Genomic DNA, 24,339 nt, shown 5'->3' on the forward strand with positions numbered 1-24,339 from the left:
GGATGGGCCAGATATTGCATAGGTGCTGTGTCAGTCTTACAGAAGCAAAATGCTCGATTGTGTGTCCATGTGATTTTTTTTCTTCCAAAACGTGTTCAATTCAGCTGGGGCCTTATGTTCAATTCTATTTTGCAGTTGCAAAGGCTTCCCTTCGCAAAATCTGAGTCTTTGCAACAGAAAAATAGTTTTGGGGTATGTAAAAAAAAACAAATTGCGATTCTATAACTTGTCACTGTATCACAGAAAAGGTCAGCACCTACATACCAAATCGCAGTTTGAAAGGGGCATGTTTAGGGCATCCTTTCTTCAGATTTGCAATTTCTAATGGTAGGTACCAATTGCGGTTGCAAATCATTGATAGGTTACGACATGTCAAAGGTAAACCACTCCCAAATGGTAAGGGGTCCATTACAGACCACTTACGCTTTTTTCACTGTTATAAAAAAAATAAAAAGAAACATTTTAGGAGTAGGCAGTAGTCTCTGGGGCCATTGCTTAACCATAAAAAAATGTTAAGAAACGTTTCTGGTTTAAAACACATCCCTTTATTCTTTAAGGAAAACATGCTGCATTAAAAAAAAGATTGCTGTATTTAAAACCAGTCACAGACATGGTGTTCCCAGCAGGCCACCATTCCTATGATGGCAGCGCTTCCTAGTGAGTCTCAATTTACGACCTACCACATCCATATTAATCAGGAAAATCAAATTACGAGCCCCTACGAATCATATTTTTGTGAGCCAACATGTTTGAACATATTTTGTCTTGCAAAATAAGAATGCATTTTGTGAAAGTCGATGTGCAAATTGCAACCAGTTTTATTGAATGTGTTATGCGAACATAAGGCCCCTTTGCAATGCACATGGGGTCCTTGCAGGGTAGTATTAATGGAGTTAAAGTGCCATGGGATATAGGTGCATCTCTGTTTCCTAGCACCCAGTTTCTGGGGTTTCTAACTGCAGACCTAGCAGGAGATCGCTCATCATGCTGGTCACAGCTGCAGTGCACAGAAGCAGAGGAGTCCATTATCTCTGCTCCTGGCCTTTTCGTGTCTCATTCAGCAATGGGCACAAAATGTGCCCTCGATGAAATGTTATTTTTTGATAGGGATGTCCAGTTACGGGGTGTCGCGCGGCCCGCTGGCACGGGGAGTGCCTGAAAAAGACGCGCTTTTGCTGTCCCCGTTTTCAGTAAACAGAGCTTTAATCTTCTCTCACTGCCACTTGTGCTGAAGTACAGATTGCACTGGGATATCGAAGTCTTGTTAGTGATGAGGTATGGATTAACCTCGAATTGTCACAAGGCATCAATTGAAACTCTACTGGAAAGCACTCTGCAGCAGGTATATCATCGAAGAGATGGTCTTACAAGCGTTGTTCAGAAGTCTATAAAATAAAATACATTTGTGGGCAGAGACTAGTATGCAGATGTCTACTCTACATATCTCTTAATGCATTCCCAGCTTGGGCCAGCAGACCACTGTTCTAGAAGTATTTAAAGTTATACATGCTCTTTTGTAATCACCAAACAGTACGTTCTGAAAGCTGATGTAGAGGTCAGATGTACATTGCAGGCCTCAGTACTTGATTTCTACGTAGGCAGTGGGGTCCAGTGTATGGTGTTGATGGACTTTCAATTTAAGATGGCTCCTTGTGACTAGTCCTAGGATGGGCAGTAGAGGCGAGGAGGGATAAGGAAGTAAACAAATGGTTTTTCTGTCCAGGCATGAAGCTAGTCCATTAAACCTGGCGAGGATATGCACTGCCTGACCTGAGTGATTTCTGTGAACTCGTAACTTATTTTATGCTGGCACTAAAATAACGAAAATGGTCTTTTTTGTTGAAAGAATGCTTTTAATATGAAATACTATATTCCTGATGCATGAATTTGGCAGCTCAGTCTCAAAGCCAGGAAACCATCTTCCCTCTTCTGGGCAATGACATGTCTGAATGCCTCTTTGCAGTTTTTCTAAAAGCAAACATTAAAATGATTGAATGAAAGTTACACGTCTTAAAGGATCTGGGACCTGTTACCAGAAGTGCCCAGGTGCATTGCTTGTATCATAGACATTGCCATGGAAGAAAATGTGTCTCAGAAGCCTTTCTGAGAAGGATAACCACATCGGGCAACATCACACACCTTGTGTAAGATGATGAGTGGAAAAGAGGACCTTCTAGACACGTTCACATGACCGACAAAAGCAGGCATGGAAAGCAACACAGGAAACATTCATAACTAACAGACAGCTGCACATAAATATGGCCTTCTAGTGACCTCTTGTTTGAGAATTAGTATAAGTGCATAGCTGAAGGGACTCAGTTGTAAAGGACATATTAGGATTTCTTTTGAGGGTCTTAATTGGCTTACACTGTGTCAGAAAGAACATTTAGAGATATTGTTCAAGGATATTGTGGAAGGTAAAGGTGGATAGAAGTGGAAGAGATGCTATAGTTGAAAGGCGCTTTAACTGTGCTTGAAGAGGGCTCAAATCTAGAGGCTTCCAGCCTGGAGCCTTCACGGGTTTTGCCTCGCCGTTAGTATTGCAGGCCTAGCCCAAAGCCTTATCTCCACCAAAGATGCTGGGGGAGATACCAGTCAAAATGCTCATTTACTATCAAGTTAAAGAAATCATTGTCTACAAAACCTCAGTCCAAGGATGTATTAAAACATCTTTAGTTATCAAAACCCATGAAACTGTAACGCTCTGTTAATGTCTATGGACGCATACAAGCAAGTTGGACAACATGAGTTCGTACACTTATGGTTCTTATCCTCAAGCCTGAAATACAGGGGCAGATCAGGCGCCAAATAGCCGTGGCTGATCCAAACCATTGAATGGACTTGGAAAAGTCAAGAATTTCATTGTCTTGGATTGGAGCCTGCTTCATCAACACTTGTCTCCATAGGGGAGGAGGATCCTGAGTCTTCATACATTGAAATGAAATTAAATGAAATGAAATGAAACGAATGAATGAAATGAAATGAAAAGCGTTTTTATTGAGCGCTACAGCTGCCCTGAGGCGTCCAGGCGCTAGGACTAGAACGGTGTCTTCCAGGGAGACGATCAAGGGAAAGTCAGAGTTTAGTTGAACAGAAAGGTCTTGAGCTGTTTACGAAAGCTCGCCAGATTGGAATTGCTTCTCAGATGACAAGGAAGAGTATTCCATAAATTGGAAGCATTATAGGCAAAAGAGCGGCCTCCTGATCTAGCTCTATAGATCCTAGGGACTTTAGCCAAAAAGGCATTTGATGAGCGGAGTGATTTATTAGGCTGGTAGGGTAGAATCAGGGCGTGATTAATCTCTGGACCAGTTTTCCAAAAGGCTTGGTGAGCAATACACAGTGTCTTGAACTTAATTCTATCCCTAATGGGGAGCCAGTGTAGAGTTATTAGGCCAGGCCTTATCGAAACTCTACGTGGGACTCCCAGCAATGTGCGGGCTGCACAGTTTTGTGTCCGCTGTAGTTTTTGCAGACTGTACTCCGGGGCCCCGAGGTACAGGGAGTTGCTGAAGTCAAGGCGAGATTGAATTAAGCCTTGAATCACTATCTGCTTGGCCTCAAAGGGAAGAAGAGGAAGGATTTTTTTGATCGTCCTAAGGAGGCCAAAGCAGACTGCCGATACCTTGGTTGCCTGAGTGTTGAAGGTCAACGATTTGTCCAACCACACTCCCAGACTTTTTATGTTATCTCTGGGAGTGGGGGGAGCACCCATGCTCAGAGGCCATAACAGCTCCAAGGTGGTGGGGGCTGCAGGGCCTAGGAGCATGAGGTCCGTTTTATCATCGTTGAGTTTCAGACAAGACATCGTCATCCAACTCTTAACCTCCTACAGGCAAGTCGTTAGGTTGGTCTGTGGTTGACAGTCGTTCCCTCGCACAAGGGAGACCACTAGCTGGGTATCATCCGCGTAGGTAATGATGTTAATACCATGCAGCTGGCCGGGATGTATGGGCGATCCCCCGGCCCCCAAAGATGCGATCAAAAGCCTTGGAGTCTGGCTAGAACCAGACTTGTCTTTCCGCACCCAAGCCAAGAAAACAGCAGGAGTATGTTATGCCCTGCTCAGGTCGGCTCGGAAAATCTTCCCTCTACTACCGGTAACATCGAGGAAGCTGCTGATTCAGGGTCTTATAATATCTAGACTCGATTATAGTAACGCCATCTTTTTGGGCGCCCCTGAATCAACCTTTAAGACCCTTCAACAGGTCCAAAATGCAGCGGCAAGGCTGCTTATGGACATTCCGAGGACGCAATCAGCGAAACCGGCATTGAAGGCATTGCATTGGCTCCCCGTGCGGGAGAGAGTGACCTTTAAGGCACTTTGCACCGCGCATAAAATTCTCGCAGGTAAAGGCCCCCTTATTTTAAAAAATCTAGTGACTCCCTACAAAGCTGGCAGAACGCTGCGATCAGACACGAAACATCTCTTGATGGTGCCTAGAGTCAAAAAGGCCCGCACTGGTGGGAGAAGATTCTCATTTAATACGGCAAAGCTTTGGAACTCGCTCCCCCTAAAACTTCGAGCTGAACACTGTACACTGCGTTTCCGCAAAGGTCTTAAAACCTTTCTGTTTCCGGCATAACGCCTCGATGCTGTCCCCTCTACCATCTGATGTTCTGGAAGCGCCGGGATGCCCAAGGGTAGCTGCGCGCTATATAAGATTTTAAATAATAATAATGCGGACGGACAATCCCAGCCAGTGGCCTCATATATGCATTAAAAAGTGTAGGGCTCAGCGAAGAGCCCTGCGGCACCCCACAGCCCAACGGCCTGCTTGAAGAGACGGCTGAGCTTTCAAACACCTGGAAGGTGCGGTCACTCAGGAAGGACTTAAACCAGCCCAAGGCTTCTCCTGATATTCCTAGATCGGATAGACGGTTTATGAGGATTTTATGGTTTACCGTATCAAAGGCAGCGCTCAGATCGAGGAGGATCACTGCCACATTGAGCTGGGTCTTATATGAAAGTGCAAAGCATTTACAGCTTGACTACAAAATATCGACAAAGTCCATTGTAGGTGAGACCTATTTGTTTTGCCAATGCTCGTTTCTTCTATGAAGTGCCTCTGTTGAGTGCTTCTGCAGCTTTTACCTGCTCTTGTCCCATAGGGCTGGTTGGGCTGGCACGAGTTCACATATAAGGATGTATTGTAACGCACAACATGTCGCTGGTTCACATTAGGGAGGAGATAGTCCCATCCCCCAAACAGTTGGGATAAACTACTGAGCAGCCAAGGTTTCAACTTAATGTGCATGTGTATTGAGCCCAGAGTCCAGGTCTGAGCACTCTATTAACCCCCTCATTCATTCTTCCTCCTGAGTCCTCATTCCTTTTAAGATGCTGGTTACGTTGCCTATTAATTACATTGTATTGTTTATTGGAAGTTAAGTCAGACTGACTGCTGACTGTTTAAGAAGGCACAGATTCATGAAAAAGGGCTTAAGCGAAGCAATAGGACTTGTGTGGTTTGTTGCTGAGCTGGTGCCAAGAGAAAGCAAAAGCGGGAAAGGTGAATGGGAAATAAAAGACTTCTATTTACATAACTGAGCTCCAAGTGGTGTACCCAATGCATCAAATCCAAGAAAGCACAAGCCCAGTGGATGGATTACAAGATATCAGATTAGCCTGCCAATCAAAAACCATCATTTTTGATCTCAGTGTAGGCCCTTGGACTTTAACACTTTTGATGGGCCCACAGGAATATCACTGACCCGTTGGTGTATATCTACTTCCAAGATGCTTCACACAATCCCCAAGAAGGTATAACGAGTGGTCAGTATCTGGGGAGAAAGGGAAGGGAGGCAGGTTACAATAGGAAAAGGGGGACGGTGACGACAGAGTGGGAATGTACTGATAGTGACAAATTAAGGTGCGGGGTATGGTTTGAAACATATGACAACTTTTTAAAGATGAGGCCTGAGGTGCATATATGAAGTAGTTGGTGTTTCTTTTAAGTCTGTCCTTTGACCGCACATGTGCTAGATCATGCAAGAGATATTGTATACAAGGAGCTTGGAGCCCTTACCATTCATTAGCTTCAGTGCCACTCATTTGCTTCCTTCTATTTTTTTTATTATTACTTCTTTCTTCCCTCTCCCACCCCCTTGTCTGTGTTGATTCTTCAGCTCCCATTCCTTATCTGTGTTGCTTTTCCCCTCTCAACCCATCCATTCTGCTTCTTCTCCTCCCACCCATGTTGCTTCTTCCCCTCTCACCCCACCCATGTTGCTTCTTCCCCTCCCACTCTTCTGTCCGTGTTGCTATTCCCCTACCACACCGTCTGTGTTGCATCTATGCCTGTGTTGCTTCACTCTGTCCCTTCCACCACCATCCATGTCGGTCTTCCCCTAACACCCTGTCTGTTTTGCGTTGCTTCTTCCCCTCACACTCTCATTGTCTGTGTTGGTTCTCCCCACCCCGCCCATTTTGCTTCTCCCCCCCCACCCATACCTGTTGTTTCTTCCCTCCCACCCATCCCTGTCGGCTAGGTTTCTAAACTCTTTGTGTAGTGAAGTTGGTACCCTTGAGGCAGACTGCTCTGTACAGAGGCACTTGAAGAGGCCATGTTGGACCAGTGGAATCCTGAAGGGTTACCTGATGCCCAGAGATCTGAGCATGCTGGGGAGGCCCATGACAAGACAATCTGCCGCATTCTGGACTGCTTAGGGTCTGGTTGAAGCATACTCCGGAGACACAATAGGAGGGAGCTACAGTAATCTACCAAGGACAGTAGAGCAGCTTAAATCATCTCTTTTTGTAGTCACCAACCAGAAAATGAATACCTTTTCTCAGACCTATGAGAAGAAAAGGCAAGTAGGAAATACCTTACTGACATGAGGTTGAAATTAAAGGAGAGCTTGGTGTTAAAATGACGCATAAATTCCATGTAGCTTCAGGTTTGTTTCCTTGGCAATTGAAGTAGAAACTGTTTGCATAGAGGAGAATAGGTTCGAGATGAAATGACGAGGTACATGGTGGCAGAAGCACAAGACTGCAGAATATTCGTTTTGAAGAGCTGCTGCTACAAAATTGGCATCTGGGTGGGAGTTTGAAAGTGTGATTACTTGTGTTAATAGTGAAGGGACAGGCTGTTCCCAAGAGCAGCCTATTAACTCAAGATGGAAATGGATGGAATGGAATGGAATGGGCCTGGCAGTATGGCAGTGGAGCAGGCTGTAACAAGGATGGGACATGGCAGGAATCTTTGCTCTCTAGATGTGGACCAGGGGAAATGTAACTAGAATTGGGCCAGTAAGTTGTTGGAGGAAGGTGTATGACAGAGAAGCAAAGTGAAGACTTGGAGCAGCAAGGAAGGTAGTCTGTTCACCCTTTCAGTAGCAAGACATGATGTTAGACAACGCATACAGACACGTGACATTGGTGGAGCCTGTTCTTGGATGGATGTTTTCTAGTGAACTTGATTTTTGGGGAAGGGGTTCTGTGTGTATTATTGAATGGCATAGGCCATCTTTCTTAGGGTATTCTGGGAGCGAGAGGGGAAAGACAGATGATGCATGTTGTATTACTTCACCTCTTTATAAGGTTCTGAGTTAATTAGCTTTACAGAATATAGATGCTGTATCTCTCTTACTTATCATGTGCCCCATTTGCCCCACTCTCCATGGCAATAGAATTAGATTATCAAGGGTGTGCTTCCTAGCAACCCGCCCTCAACCATCTTTGAAATCTGTCGGCCATTTTGGAGCAGTTTTGCAGATTCTCTGTACACCGAGGCCTGCCAGGAAAAGGTCAAGCATCCATGATACACAACACATGTAATTCATTTAGCCTTTGTCGGTCGATGAAAGCTAAATAAATTTAGTTTGTGCAGAACCTCGAGATTCCTGACCTTTTCGTGTGCTGTGTCAAGCCGCAAGCGGCACCTGCTGCGCGTGCACGGGGCTTTGTCTTTCAGCCGGAAACTGCGTGTTAAGCCAACCACTGGCAGGAGAAACCCCGCTCCGCCAGCCCTTCCAGGAATCAATCCGCGCGCTGGGAACAGAACGTGTCAAGAGGCTGCAGGTTTTTCGTCATCTGCAGTAAAATGAAGAGTTCTGTGGTGCTAAATCGCAGTATCCTTGAGTTTTTCTAGGAAATTGAAAACACATTTGTATCTTTTATTTTCATTAAAACTGGAAAGAAACTTGACAACTGCATTGATTCGACATCTCGGCACGCGCACTCCGCAATATGTGAGATACATATTCGGCAGCTGCCATAGATCTATAAATCTTTCAAGGCATTCTGGTGACAGGAGTCCAAACCTGAGGAGCACAGGCAGATAGGTTTTGAATCTCGCCACACTTATGTTGCATCGTGTCGATAAGGACATTGTTTTAGTTTGCTTCATTATACAAGATACATATTGTTTGTTTTTAAAAAAGAAACAATATTTTGTGAAACTAGTACATTACTATTTAGTACAAAAAAGAATAATTGTATATATATTTTTTGTCAACATTTGGATTTCTTTTATTAAAGCCTTTTGCTGCTAAAAAAATTGTATTTTTCTGTTAGAACTGTAAGGTTTTGCAGCTCCTCTTCTCAGAGTTCAGCTTACTGTGGCTTCTGAGCACAATACAAATATTGAAATGTTACTTTTTATTGAGAGAATGCAGATTGAACTGGGAACAGATGTTCTCTGAGTGATGCCTCTTTCATTATTTAAACAGATTATCTGGGCTAGGTACTTTGTGGAGAGTTGTGGACGAATTTAAACTCTCAGATTTTGTAGTGGGGCAGATTTTGGAGTGCAGTGGAAACTGAAGACTAGACACTGGCAGAGCATGTCTCGGAAGCCATGCTTTACACCACATAAGTCTTTTTGAAGCGCTGCAACCAGAGATGCTACCCCGGTGAGGGATCAGTGACCATTTATTCAGTAGCGTCCGGTCCATAAGGGCTGAGGGTCACGCCCGCACCTTTTTGACTTAAAGAGTGTCTGTCAGGCTGAGGAAAGGTCAACTTGACAGACACTCTTTATTTCCAGGTCAGCTAGCCAGGAGCTAGAAATGTGCTAAACGCGCAGGCATCTGGCTGCCTGAGCTTAATTTTGCTGGGCTGGGGATGTCGCAGCTCATGCGGGCGTGACCTCCTCAGCTCGGCAAAGGTCCTCAAGGCCATCCCCCTCATGACGAGAGGGTTCGTCAATGATAGCTTCGTACTTGGGTACCTTAGTATTAAGCCCAGTAGTGCCCAGGGCAGAGTGTCTATCAAGGACACCTATGCAACACAAAATCCTAGTCACAGAGTGGGGTGGAGACAGCAGTCTCTCTGACCCCATCAAACTCGGTGACAAGGTACGGACTGCTGCCTTCCCTCATTATCTGACCTAAGGTACCTTACGTGCTACAGCTTTCGGGGAAGGAAGCCTCAGAGGTGCCAGTAGGGTTGGGACTGCTTTCTCCCCTCATTGGCTGACCGTAGGTGGCACCTCTGAGGCTTCCCTCCCTGAGATCTGCAGCAGGCAAGTGTTGTGTTTTAGTTGACTGTTTTTTGCAGGTATGCATAAATGTATGTGAGTGAGTGTTGTAAATGGAAGTGTGTGCACATGTCTGCATGGGTGTGAGTGCGTGTGTGCCCCCATGTCCCTCTCTAAGCTGTACCTATAGGTCGCCACTGCATTTTGTTTTTTTTGTTTTCATTATTTAATTGCAGTCATTGAGGTGTTGAGTTTCCTTAAAATCATTCTATTTGTCAAGTGAATTCAGTGGAGCCATCAGTGACATAAACATAACAAGCATTGTCAAAGCCAATGTGTCTTGCGTTGGCTGCCAGGCTGTTAACATTGTCAGTGCTTGTTTTGTCATTGCTCTTATAATCCTTTACTGATGGGGAAGTTTCCAGGTCTTCACTAATATAGAAGAATACATTGACTAAAAACAAAACATTTGGGTCTGAAAAAGCACACATTATCAAAGTAGTCTTTGACAACGAAGGAAACTGCTATGTTTGTAGATGAGCTCCCTGTGAAAGAGCTAGATGTTGTCACTCCCAGTGAAGTTTGCTTATGGCTGGAGGGGGGTGACCTATTGCACCAGACCAATGGATGACCAATGGATGAAGAGGGCTGCCTTTAAACTTGTATAAGTATATTATGCGTATACTTTTATTACCATCAAAAGGTCTTTGCTGATGCCAAAACTAAAAATAGCATGTTCTGCTTTCCCTTATACTTAACTTGTTTTTATGTGTGTGTGTGTGTGTGTGTGTGGGAGGTGTGTGTATGTACACATAAATAAAGCCCAAGTAATTTTACTCAGAATATCAGGTTTCCAACATTTCTTGGAAATAGGCCGGTTTGCATGAGAATGCCATTTTTTCCTGAAGTAAAGACAGGAGATGATATGTTTAGGTTAATGTTCCTATGACTGACCTCACTTAACAAACAGAACAAATTTAGGTGAAGGTCAACACCTCTCACGTCTCAATTGAGTAATTAGCAAAACAAAGAGGTCTTGGAGCCCCAGTGAGTTTGCTCCTTGGGTTACAGCACTTGAAAAAGACACATGAGATGTGTATCATGGTTCCAGACAGGCAATTTCTATCCCTGTGTTTGATCTTCAGTTTCTATGGAAACATACATCTTATGATTATGCATGATGCCAGTTTGATGTAAGATGAGATAAGTGTATTTATTGACCTCTGTGAAATAATTGAACATGAAGTACTGATCTTTGATGGTAAACAGAAGAGAGAAGGAAGTAAACTGACAGTGCTTGAATTGCGCAATTTACAACCAGGGCCAGAATCCCAGCTTCCCCATTTAGCCAAATTGTGTGATCCTACATTTTCTTTTACTTCACTATGTATCATTTTTCTTAACCAACCAATCAAGAGTGCATATTACACAATTCAGTTCTGGATCTGTGCTATTGCGCTTTACAAAAACCTGATTTCTATATGGTTAATATAACATAATCTTGCTTCACATTTAAAAACAGTATAGCCCATATAAACAGATAACATGACAAGCTGACATGTCTTGAGTAATTGGTGGTAATGTTGCCAGGGCTTGGAGGTATTCTTGAATGTTTCATGTTTAACATATATTGCTTTCTCTAAATGTCATTTAATTCATGCATGATATAGTCATATGTACTTAATTGAGATGCTCAGAAATGTTCCCAAATATTTTTTTTCTAAAGACTTTATCCTCATTTTTCACTATATTCATGGCCTAACTTATACTTTTTGATGGCTCGCAGACTCTCGGTGGGGGGGGGGCACCTTCCCCTTGAAATTTAGTCTTTCCTTTGCCTTTGCCCGTTGGCATATTTTGAGACTACTCTTGATTTTTCAGTAAATTATGGTAAATAATTGATGTGTGTGGCATTATTTCTTAGACAATGTGAGTTTTGAAGCCACTGCGTAATTTCTCAGTGGCTGTACCTAAACACTTAACTTTAATAAACGATCACAAACATATTTGCTATAGAATTGCAAATGGGTTTTCTGTAGGAAATGCATTTTTTGATTCTGCAAGACATAGACCAGTGTTCATGACGACCATCATGAGTGAAGAAAGGAGAACCAATTATTTTATGATTGAAACAAGAACGTCAAAAGCTAGACCGTGTGTCTGAGTGCTAACCCCAGGTGAAAATTAAAGTATCACAACTACAATGCAGGTTTTTGATTGTTGATTGCTGAAACTCTTGCAAATCCTGCACGAAAAGTCATATGAATAAGTAGTAATTTTTGTTGAACAATCCATCAATGTTATAATTGTAACTGTTACAAAAAAACAAACAAATATTTTTAGAAAAGTTTGCAAGTCAAATTTCAAATTTTAATTTCAAACAAAAGATGAATCTGATTGGCTGGCAAATTGTTAGATCTGGGAGAGAAGGCAGAGGGTACAGCCCCAGGTAATGCTTTGTAGACGACACCTACAGCCCACTGTGTGCTCGTGGGCAGAGCGACTTTCCAAGCGCATTCACTGTGTATGTTTTGGGCAGGGAGGAAAACTCATCTTAAGAAGATCTGTGACCAGTGTCCTGTGGGTCTATGGTGCCGCTGGACTAGGTGCCGGCGCGCCCGAAGGCCAGCGGCCTCTGTAGTCAAAGGGTCTGGGAGCAGGGCAAGGCGAAAGGTCACAGCCTTCACTAGAAACAGGTGCAGACTGAACCAAGGCATAGTTTGGAGAGTAGTCAAAGCTCATCATAAAAAAACTAAAACAAATAGCACAAATGTAACCCATTAACCGCGGCGTAAATTCCACCTCGGTACAGGAGATTTATTGCGCGGGCGGGGCCTAGTCGACAAACGGACGTGCGCAGCACTACCAAGGTAGGGCTCGCGACGGCCAGTGGCTGACGGGCGCAACGAACAGGCTAAAAGAAAAACACACAGAAAATCCCCTGAAAAGGTCAGCCTACGTGATGATATGGTTATGATCCAAAACCTAAAAATCAAACAGATTACCAAGCTATGTTGGGATGCCATCTGTGGTAATGCCCAAAAAATGAGCAGATTCAAAAAATTCAAATTGCTGTCGATTAAAAGGCCAGGCCTGGGTAAAAGTATAAGAAACAGGAGTATTTGGGAGTTAGTTTTCAGTTTCTCCCGCCAAAACATGTCTGACCCTGGGTGTCTAGGGCAATGAATATCTCCTGGTTTTGAAGCACCATCTGCTACACTGCCAATTTCCACCTAATAATCCTCCCCACTGGTTAAGATAATGTTGTAAATCTTCTCTCAACATGAATGGTTAATAAACATGACCAAAGGTCTGGCTTGCACTGAGAGTCCTTTACGAAAGTTTCTGCAATGAAATAACAACAAAAATGCTTTCTCTATCCTAAGCGTGTATGATAAAGAACTTAGGGCCAGATGTACAAAGTTTTTTTAGTTTTCAAACTGACCCATTTGCAGAATCGCATGTCCCCGCTTTCTGATTCGGTAACTTATTACCAAATCATAAAATGGGTTTGCGATTCAGTGTTAGTTTGGGGCATGTTTAGGGTGTCCCTTCCTAATAGCGGCTCGCAGTGGCATGTGTGCCTGTTATGCGACCTAAATGTGCTTTGCAAATCATTCACATTTTAGTCTAACTCCAAGTTGCTGGTAATCCATTTGCAGACGGGAAGAGGTCCGCCAGGGATGCCTTCCCCTTTGTGAATGTTTGTAAAAATGTTTTTTAAGAGCAAGCAACGGTTCCACGGACCACTGCCTACTCTAAAAAAAAATTATAAGAAAACTTTTCATTTTTGTTTTTGAAACATATTTTGTTTTCCTTTAAGGAAAGCGGGCTGCATTAAAAAAAACAAAAAAAAACACGTGATATGTTGGTCTGCTGACCCCAGTGGCCAACATCCCTGTTTGCGATGACCTAATAGCGAACTGATAAAAATTTGCTATTAGGTAATTGCTAAACCCAGATTTTGAACATTTGGCCCTTAATGTGCTGTGATTCCATTTACTTATTGGATGTAAAAGAGTCCCTCATGCACTGAGATGCAAGCATTCCATTCGAAGCTTTTTCATAAACCAAACAGCCAATAGCATGTGGTGAGAGAAAAATACTACTCTGGTAGGAGCTGCAGCACACTGAATGTACATATTCAAGAGTTTGCAATAATAGATCTTGAAGACAGTTGCGTTGCAAATCCAGACCTAAAAAAATGGCTGCACTCTAGAAGTTATTGATCTGCAGAGGCAAGAACAAAAAAGTGTTTCTATGGTTGATTCCCTGTATTGCTATGAAGGAATGCCTTACGCAAGACACCACAGAGGAGGGGGTTGTGTAGGAAACCATATTCATGCACAGCACTATTCTTTTTACATGAAAAGAAGATGCATATTTATGTGAAAAACTGCGTGAAGCACTTGCATCAATATGTTGGTACATAAAGCCAGCTCGACTATGCACCAGGCGTCACTAATGCAGAATTTATGCCCTAACACAAATCAGGGATTGAAAGGTTCACCCTTAATTTGGTGAGCTTGATGCAGACACGGACAGTGTAACCATTTCCAAAAAATGTGCTGTTCATGGTGCCACCACAAATTTGCAGCTGCACTGTGAACAATTTCTGAAAGGCAGGCAGGCCAGCTGTTTAAAGCATCTGGCCTCTTTGTCACTGCAGATGGGAACGCAGGCTCACTTTGAAGCGGGACCAGGGATTCCCTGTAGGCAGGTGCAGTGTGTAACCTTCCTGCCTGCAGGGAGTTGGCTGCAGGAGTCCCTCGGATATCTGAGAATACTTGTTTGATACCAAAGTGCCCGGGGTGTGCATAAAGTGGGTGTACACGCCCTCTGCACCCTAGGGGCACTATCTGTAATAGTCACTAGTCTCCGACCATATTTGCCCATTTGCTTGCAGTGCAGCATCACCTGCATGGCTAGTTGATCGATGGCCATATCCCCAGGTAATCACAAGTATAGTGCACAGTTCTACACTGCAAGTGTGTCCACAAGAGTAGTAATTTGTTTCTAAAAAATGGATTGCCCCGAAATATTTTTTAGTAGCCTGCTGCTGACCGCTAAATTCCAGGACAGCTGATGCCAGGGTTACCAGATATCAAAGCTACTAAGCATTGATTCCATTTCATGCCTCTTCCTTCCAAAACCCGGCACTTCATATTCATTTGTCATGCAGGGTCGTCCCTTTGTCATTGTGTGTTTTTCTTTCTCTTCAAAGTCCTGTCTCCCTTTTCCTCTTTCTTTTTGGATCAAAGTCTGATGATGAAAAATACGTTCAGGTCCCCAGCAGTAAGTTCCGGGGCCCACCACCTATAACCACTTAGAAAACACAAAGCACTTTGTCACAGCTGAGATAGGAGGTCAACCTGGCGACAGTAGAGCTGCACCTGATACCACTTTACAACAGCAACACTTTAACACAAACCACAAAATGCCCATTACATGCTCTAAAGTCCAGCCCCTTAACCTCACTGGATAATCCCAGACGAAGCCCTCTGCACCTCACATCTATCACACCCTGATCACACCCACCGACCCACAGCAATTAGATATCTGCCTCAGGAGGCACTGGGATGGGTAAACTATTAAAGAAATAAATCCAGAAAAAGGAAATAAGTCTCTCAAGTGATGAACACCAGGGATTTGTCTGATTTTGAACAGGGAGGATTTCTGTACCTGAAGGATTGTGCTCGAAATTGGCACCCGACTGTGGGGTGAGGAAGCCGGGTCATAGCCAAATGGCCCAGCAGAAGGCATGAGGCTCTGGCCTGTAGAGATGGCCAGTTGTGCAGATTCAAGAGTTCCTTTCCACCCATGGCACAGTATGATGCAGTATGACGTATACTCTGATGTGTTGTAGACTACCATGTGGTGCTGAATATTCTCTTTCTCTCACCAGGTCATCCATTGGAACTCGCCCAAGAAGCTGCGGGTGAAAAACAAGCATGTGGAGTTCTTTCGCAACCTTTACCTGACCTTCCTGGAGTATGACGGCAATCTCCTTCGGAGGGAGCTCTTCGGCTGCCCCAGTGAGGCCGACCTCAACAGTGAGAATGTATGTCTGACACCCCCATCTCATCCCTCATAACTAGATCCTCCGTATCCTGTCCCTCATCCTCGCCTCCTTCCCCTCCCCCGTAGACCTACTTGCCACTGCTTTAAATGGGATGAAAAAGGTGGTAGGGCCCTCAAACAGGTGTGGTTCTCGAAAAGCCTTTACCCAAGGTGTTAAAATCACAATGTCTCCAAGTACACAGTAATCCCAAACTGAGGTTGTGGTTTCAGAAGCATATTTTTTATTCAATATTCTTAGACACGCCCCTTCACCAACCTGTTTTGTCTTATGCTGTTTCAATCACAGCAGACTATATCAGGGTAAAGCATTCAGTCATGATATGACCAAGCAATATTAGAAACCAGGTTATGGACTGCTGGCGTGATAATATGTATTCCTATGTTATTGTATCCTTATCGTTAATCAGGGAATGTAGAGAAGATTATTTTTTTTAAGGAACTTGTCCGTAGAAGTCATCCATTCGTGTGGGTCTTGCAGAGTACAAGAGACCCAAGGTGTCACCTATAGAAATAATACATATGAAATATCATCCTGGGTTTGACAAATTCTTAGGTAGGGTCTCACTGGAAAAGAATAACAAAAATCATTAGGATACATCAATGTTTTATCCCCCAAAAGCAATATTAGAACATTGGAATGTTGAGTGCTCTATCGAAGACAATGGAGTGCTCCGGGCTTCTAATGGCCAGTAGAAGCCCGGAGCTCCAACATTCCAATGTTTTTTTCATTTCACAGCTGTTGCTGTGAATAAAGGTTTCTCGAAGTTCGAGGGGATTTAAACCCCCTCGGGCGCCGAGAGGCCTTTGTTTTTACTAATTAGAATATTTTGCCCTCTAGGGGCAGATTGTTCTAATAGCCTTAGAGCCCTCCCTAGCAGGCTTTACTGGCCATTAAAGACCCCCTCCCTTGATAAAGGCCCTCGCCTTTGGCCTTTAAAGCTGGAGTGGGTCTTTAATGGCCAGAAGAGCCCACTCCATCGGCCTCTAACGCTATAATAAATCTTGACATAGTAAGTTTAAAAGTGAGTTGCAATACAGGAGTAATTTATTTGAAATAAAATAATGCTTTAGGCCTGGGAGCACCAATGATAAACAGTAGCCACCAGTCACTCGGTCAGGGTGTCACAAAAGGCTCTCCTGGTGACATTGAGTCGTAGCACTAGCATGTGACGGGAAGGAATTTTTTTTAATTCAGCTGGTGAATGACAGAAATAGAGTGCCCCATCGTGTCCTGGTTCAGTGCCCATTTCTTGGGTTTGCCGGGCAGACCCTGGCCCACTTGGAGTGATACTCCTCAGACAGCTATGCGTGTCAGGCCTGTGCCTGGGTGTGTTGCTGTTTGCTGCCATGTGTAACTGCCTGCTCTTCAGGGCTAAGGTGCACAGACACCTGATCCCCACCTACACCATGGGATTCATCCTATAGGCTTACTCACCCGGAGTAAACCACCTCATCCTACCTTGTGACAGAGCCGAGATGCATTGGCGGAGCCGCCTGTCGAAAGGGGAAGGGTACAGACCTCAATGGAGATTGTTTTGGTAGAGTTTGACTGGTGGGGTTGACAGCATTGAGATTCACTGGTAGAGCGGTAAATAATTTGTGTTTGTAAAGCGCAAACATATTACCCCTCAAGGGTTTCAAGGCGCTTATTGAATGTGGTTTTCCCCTCCGTTTTGGGTCCCTCTGCTCCTATATACTGTCATGATGAGGTGCAATTTTGTAACCTTGATGTGCAATTTTGTTCAATAAAGGTTTTTGAAAAACAAAAAAAAAAAAAGGGTGTCATGGCGCTGGGGGCCGTCGGGGAGATTAAGTGAGCTATTGCCCAGAGTCACATGATGCCGAGCTGCCTCCAGGGATCAAAAGCGGGCACCAGGGATTGAACAGGGGCCTGTGCTCCATAGTCAGCTGCTCTGGCCCCTGCACCACCAGTCTTGTGTGGCGGTGAGCGTATAGGTTCTGCTAAGATAAAGGTGCATGACAGAGCTGTGGAGGCATAGGGGGTCATTTGGCAGACAGGGCAGTACAGCAGTATGGCGCCCTGGCAGAGCCGAGGGGTGTTCCTTAGATGGGTGTATAGCTGTGTGCGGCCTCTGCTAGGGTTCAGGTGCATTGGGAGCCCTGTGATACTTCTGACTGGAGGCATGGCCGCTTTTTTCTCTGATCAAACCGAGGTGTATTGTCAGTTCTGTTTACTTCCGGCCGCACTCTTATGTATCTCTGACAGGGGTAAGGTGCACGGACCGAACGGCGAGGCTCGCAGGAATGAGGTGCATTGAGAGAGCCCCTCTGGCGGGTTCTTTCCTCACCTTCATGCACAAGTGATTTCAGTTTAATAATGAAACGGAGGTCAGACAGAGCAGGAGTGAGTGAAACAGAATTCAATGAGAGGCGGGGACTGAGGAGATGATGAAAGGTGTGTGTGGGCATGGCGCTTGTCCAGTCTGGGAGACTGCGTAGACCCTTTTCATCTCTCTGTGCCTCGCGCGTGGCCTCTGAACCCTCCCTGACTGTGTTATCAATGGCAGAGGCCTCCCGGGGCATTCTGGGAGGGTTCCAGAAGGGATCATGCATGCACGGCTGCTTGCGCTAGCACAAACTGCATCTTTCCTTTAGAATGGAGAGGGAGGTCTCTAGAGACCAGGCTCGAGTCGGGGTACCACGCGGGTGGACGGCGTCCCCCCCACTTATTTTAACGGGAGCTCGATAACTGGAGCAAATGGAGCCACACATTCATTCTTTGGCCTCTCTGGGGTGTGATCGGAGCTCATTCAGAATGCTGCTCAAGCGCTGGCTTGTCTAATGCAATCGCATCTAAGGGGTGAGCGAGGGGAGGCAATGAGTCTGATGGTGCAAGCCACCTTTTGTGACATTGCTTCCTGTCGTGAAGTCAGTGTCCCCCCACTTCTTTTTTTAGGACTTGTGCCCTGCTGGATACCCCTTGATATGACCCCCAGGCCATTGCTGATCATGACTTCCGACCAGGCGCACAACGCCCATTGGGCTCACAGGGCTTCAGCCTACCCATTCCCCCCCACCTTCGTGTGTCAGCCTGGCTGAGACAGCTTCCCGGGCACACACATGGCCGCACCCAAGCACTTCACAGGTCTTTAAAGGACCATTTACTTGCTAACGAGGCTTTGTTGTATTTTCACCCCTTCTTAGAGCCCGTGCATTTCCACTCTGCATATTGCTGGAAGAATCAGCCCCTCCCGAAATGTTTAGTAGCCCCCCCTCTGAAATTTGGCTCTAGTTGCGCCTCTGCTTCCGACCCTGCCTTTCAGGCAGTGGGAGAGTCTGGCAGAGTTGTGCCGTCGTCCTTTTCCTGTTCACTGTCTATGTACATCAGTCAATGGGTTCCGGCTCCGAGAACTGTCGGCACTAACTAGGCTCTAGTTTGGTGCATGTTGTAGTGACCGGCTGGTCACCTTCTAGTGTTTCTTGATAATGTGTTTCCACCAGCCACTCCTAGAGGGCTGGCTTCCACACCCACTCCACCCATGCATCACAGGACACGTGGCCCTGTTAATGAAGGGTCCAGGCGCACGTGCCCAGGGCCAGTTTCAGATACCATACCAGTGTGTCTGTGTGGCAATTACTTAGGTGAATGGGGGCCTATGGCCTGACCCTTTACACATGTATGGTGATCTGTGACCACACATGAGTGATACTACTACTGCGCCGTTGCCTCCCTCAGAATACCTACTCTCTGCGTAATTTCCAGCGGGGTTTCCTATGAAAGACATAGCTTTTGGCAAGCTATAACCTGCCCCCTGTTGGACTGCCGGGGGGATGTTGAAGGAGTGCCTCGAGGCAGCCCAGGGGAACCCCTTCCATGGTGTGAGCACAGAAAACCAGCTCACGTGGCAAGCTCTGCTCAAGCAGAGGGCTTTCGGTCACCTGCACTGCTTCCTGGCATCCCTCCCTCCTTCCATCCCTCCCTCCTTCCATCCCTCCCTTCTTCCATCCCTCCCCCCTTCCATCCCTCCCTCTTCTGGCATCCCTCCCTCCCCCCTTCCATCACTCCCTCCTTTCATACCTCCCTCCTTGCGCCCCTCCCTCCTTGCATCCCTCCCGCCTTGCATCCCTCCCTCTTTCCTGACATCCCTCCCTCCTTGCATCCCTCCTTCCTTCCATCTCTCCCTCATTCGTGACATCCCTCCCTCCTTCTATCCCTCCCTCCCTCCCTCCCTCCATACCTCCCTCCTTCCGGCATCCCTCCCTCCTTCCATTCCTCCCTCCTTCCATCCCTCCCTCCCTCCATGCCTCCCTCCCTCCATACCTCCTTCCTTCCTGACATCTCTCCCTCCTGGTATCCCTCCCCCCTTCCATCCCTCCCTCCTTCCATCCCTCCCTCCCTGCATGCTCCCTCCCTCCATACCCCCTCCTTCCTGGCATCCAACCCTCCTTCCATTCCTTCCACCTTCCATCCCTCCATGCCTCCCTCCCTCCATGCCTCCCACCTTCCTGGTATCCCTCCCTCCTTCCATCCCTCCCTCCTTCCATCCCTCCCTCCCTCCATGCTCCCTCCCTCCATGCCTCCCTCCTTCTTGGCATCCCTCCCTCCTTCCATTCTTCCCTCCATGTCTCCCTCCCTCCATACCTCCCTCCTTCCTGGCATCTCTCCCTCCTTGCATCCCTCCCTCCTTCCTGGCATCCCTGCCTCCTTCCTGGCAACCTTGCCTTCTTCCTGGCATCCCTGCCTCCTTCCTGGCGCCAATCCCTCCTTCCATCTCTCCCTCTTTCCATCCCTCCCTCCTTCCATCCCTTCCTCCCTCCATCTCCCCTTCCTTTCCAGCATTTCTCCCTCCGTCCTGGCATCCCTCCCTCCTTCATGGCTTCCCTCCCTCCTTCTTGGCATCTCTCCCTCCTTCCATCCCTCCCTCCTTCCTGGCATCTCTCCCTCCTTCCATCCCTCCATCCTAGCATCCCTCCCTCCTTACATCCCTCCCTCCTTCCTTCCATCCCTCTCTCCTTCCTTCCATCCCTCTCTCCTTCCTTCCATCCCTCTCTCCTTCCCAGCATCCCTCCCACACACCCTTCCTCCTTTAGTACATGCAAGCGTGGGATAGAGCATATTTAGAGGGGTTTGGTACATGTCCTCACCCCCACATTCCCGAGGCTAGGCTCCATCCCTTCCGCCGTGTGTGGGGGGCCTCTCTCCCCGCCGTCCGTGCCCCCCAGTCCTTCCAGTTTAATGTTTGAGGCAGAGTCCGCCCCCGGTTCCAGTCCAGGCCAGGGAGCTGGTGCCGCTGCGGGGTGTGCAGTAAGTAAACAGCAACACACCGCTGTGAGTGCATTAAGACGTCAGTAAGACACAGCAGGGCGGGCATTAATAACCAGCGCAGCACCTCCGGCTGGGCAGTAAGCGAGCTGTCGCGCTTTGCAAGGTGTGCGCTTGGTGGGGGCGCTGTGAAGGTGGCCCGAGGCTAGGATGTGTCTAATAACCCTGGAAGCAGGCCCGGTTCTAGCGGGTGGGCCAATCCCACTCAAACATTAGCCTTGGCCCTGGCACTGAGGGCATGATGGCCAATAGAAAATCTTCATGTTATTTTAAAATGTTCCTCTGAGCGTTGTTTTTGTTCCTGTTCTGGGAGTTGCGTGATTAAGCCTGGGCTCTTTCTCACAGCCATCCCCAATCACCCAGCTCCTTTTAGAAAAGTTAGCTGTGTCGTGCAGGTAAAATAGGGGCATGGCGAAGGGGACAAATTCTTTAATTGGCACCAAGCAACTATGCCATCCTGCTGCGTGGATATTTCCTTTTCTATTCAGAGCTGGAGAAAAGAAGTTTGTTTAATTCGATTCACCTTTCCTGATCCCTGCAGCTGCTTATCAGATCAGGCTGTGACACAAAGTTTAACTAACTCAGTAGGTAAGAGAATGTGTTACTATAGCCTTCTAGCCCACCCTAGCGGGCTATACCGGCTATTTAAGGCCTGCTCGAGCGTTAAAGGCCCTTGCCGAAGGCAAGGGACTTTAACAAGGGAGCAGGACTTTAATAGCCGGTATAGCCCAGCTAGGAAGTTCTATAAGGCTATTAGAACATTCTGCCACTAGAGTGCAGAATGTGCCAACAAAAAAACAAAGTACTCTCATATTTCGAGGGGTTTAAATTCCCTCGGGCTCTGAGAGGCCTTGGAAAATAACATTGGAATATTGATTTGCAGGCCTTTATCGGCCCGTAAAAGCATGAAGCACTCCATTGTCTTCAATGGAGTTCCCAACATTCCAATGTTCTAATATTAGTTCTTATTTTTTTTTAATCTGCACAGGCCCACAAGGCACATACTTTGTGTATGCTTCATTTAAATCGTTTTTATCATTATCATGGCCATGGATGCAAGACAACAATAAAAATGTCCAGATAACTGGTGATTAATGATCCTGATGGAGAGCAACCCTTTGTCTGTTGGTGGTTTTGAACTACAGATAAGCTGTATTTTATGTGGATAGCTCAGGGGGTTACTGCCTTTGACAAAGAGATTATTGTTTTACTTGCAGTTCAGAAGATATAATCCTAACATAGGACATTGACCTATGAACTGTCATCAAAGAGCTGCATACAAACATGAATGAATAGTCAGAACTTCACTTTTTTATGTTGCTATATAGTTAGAACTTCCCCAGTTGTTCATTATTTTAATGTTGCTTAAAAGAGTTTGGGAAGATATACATTTTTATTAGTAAAGCCAACCCCCAAAGACTGGAGTACTCTTTAAATGCTGAGTTTGTGCTTTCCCAGCCCAAACCCTCTTAAAATATACTGCCCCAGTATGGTTGATATGTGATTCCTACACCTTGTAATCCTCATTGGCTTATGTGACATTCCCTATAAACTGATTTGCATACCTGTATGAGTCATTGTCTCTGTATAATGTGTGCGTGATGTAAAGTACTGTGACATCCTACACTGATATGAGTAGCACTATCCAACAAATGAAATGTATATGAAAGAGTGACTACGTAGAGATGAAGGGAACTGTTGCAGGGTGGTAGTAATGGTATCTACGGAGAAATAGGTCATTGGTGGGGCACTTAAAAAATCTTCAGAACTAGCGCTAACGTCGGCCCTGTCATGGCCTTTCTGTTTTTATTTAATTAGCAGTCAGGTCATTAGGGCAACTGTGGAACATATTGTAAAGTGTGTGCTAATTCTATTTACTGCTATATTCAATGTTTTAAGTTTGAAGGTGATTTTACCAATGTTTATTATGGGAATAATGAACGTGGAGCTGCATGGTGGCTGATAATAGGACAGGGCCTGAGCTGAAGAAAAGTGGATAATCGAGCCTGGAAGTACTTGTGATGAAGTCTGGCCTGTTGGAATTTGAGGGGTTGCACTTAGGTCCAGATATTGCTCTTACTTTCAAACACCTCCCTCTCCACATGCTCTGAATACACACAGAATTGATCTGTTGTATCATGGTGACTGTTTGCAAGTAGATATGATGTAATCCAGGGCTTGTAGGCTACCACAAGAAGCAACAATTTGGGCTCGCAGTGGGCCACCCAAATGCACCCTTGGCCCACCCAAATAAAAATTCCAGGAGCCAAGCCTGTCTGGAAGGAGGCAGCGTGGGGGTGGTTTTCACGTCTGCCCCCCCTTGGGGTTATACATTCTTTCCTGAGGCCCTTATGCCATTCTAGGTGTCTTGAGGTAATTGGTACCATACAGAGTCTGTCTGTTCATGAATGTGACGTCATTAACTCCTGCGTGCTTCTCCACAGCTCCAGAAACAGCTCTTGGAGCTGGACGAGGATGATCCCTGCTACGAGTTCCGAAGGGAGCGCTTCACGGTGCACCGCACCCACCTCTACTTCCTGCACTACGAGTACGTGGCGGCACCCGACGGCACGGACGTGACCCTCGTGGCCCAACTCTCCATGGACAGGTAAAGCACCTCGACCCCAGAGGCGGACCAGCCGCTAGCAAACTCTGGAGAATCACAGACTGAGGCCGGTAGGGCCGGGATAAAGTCACGCACAAGTCGGATATGCAGGGCTTTAAGTGGGCCGGGTCTCACCGGTGCTGAGCACCGGCAGTTTTTTAAAGGGGGCCTCGAAACGGGTCTCTATCGGGCTCAGTTTTGTGCCCTGCCACAGGCGGTCCGTTTTTTTCCGGACTGTAGTGACAGTAGGCACATCGATGTGCGCTGCTCACTTCTTACTAGTGAAGAAGTTACGGCATGACGTCATGCCAGGTGAGCGTTGTAGGGGAAGGGAAATCTCTTTAAAGGGAGTCATTTTCTCTCTAGATTTCCCATCTTTGAAACTATGTTTCGCTGTCCAGCCCAGCTACAGGAATTCACGACTCCTTTCCTTTACTAGTCACCCCTGAGATGAGCAGATAGGCAGTGTGTCTTACCCCAAGCCCCCCTCTTCTGACTACATTGAAGCAACTTGTTTCTTGGGGTGGGTGTCTCGAGTGGGTGCACCTTGGTATTTCCCTTAAAGATCAACATATTCCCTCCCACCCCCAGAGTGCCTGAGACCTGTCTAGAAGGGTCTTTTGTATAGTGATTGCTCCCCGCATAAAATAATGCCATGTGCTCATGCAATGCCAGATGTTCACCAGCCAGGTGCCCACTGGCCACATGTACTGACATGGCATTCTCCAACTGGGTCTGGAGCCCTCCCTCACATTAGATGGACATGCACAAAATGAGGACCAGGTGTGCACATTGTGGCCCACCCTTCTTAGACGCTGGCTATCTTCACCTCTACGCAGGGGTCTCAGCCCTGAAACCCTATAGTGCCCCCACCCCTGGTGCAGATAACCTCTTTTCAGGGCAACCCTCATCAAATTCCCAGCTGGGGTTGTTGCCTAACTGAT

At 46.2% G+C, this 24,339-nt stretch overlaps 1 protein-coding gene across 3 annotated transcripts in view; it reads left to right on the plus strand.

Annotated features, from left to right (window-relative positions):
- LARGE1 (LARGE xylosyl- and glucuronyltransferase 1) overlaps positions 1 to 24,339 on the plus strand; it is a 1,180,278-nt gene that overhangs the window by 1,104,101 nt on the left and 51,838 nt on the right. For all 3 annotated transcript variants that reach the window (XM_086953009.1, XM_086953010.1, XM_086953008.1), the window contains exons 10-11: positions 15,331 to 15,486; positions 23,235 to 23,398. In XM_086953009.1, coding sequence (XP_086809135.1) covers positions 15,331 to 15,486; positions 23,235 to 23,398 — 320 coding nt within the window. The remainder of the gene's footprint in view (positions 1 to 15,330; positions 15,487 to 23,234; positions 23,399 to 24,339) is intronic.

The sequence above is a fragment of the Lissotriton vulgaris genome, chromosome 1_2, assembly GCF_964263255.1.
Source record: "Lissotriton vulgaris chromosome 1_2, aLisVul1.2, whole genome shotgun sequence".
Taxonomy (NCBI): domain Eukaryota; kingdom Metazoa; phylum Chordata; class Amphibia; order Caudata; family Salamandridae; genus Lissotriton; species Lissotriton vulgaris.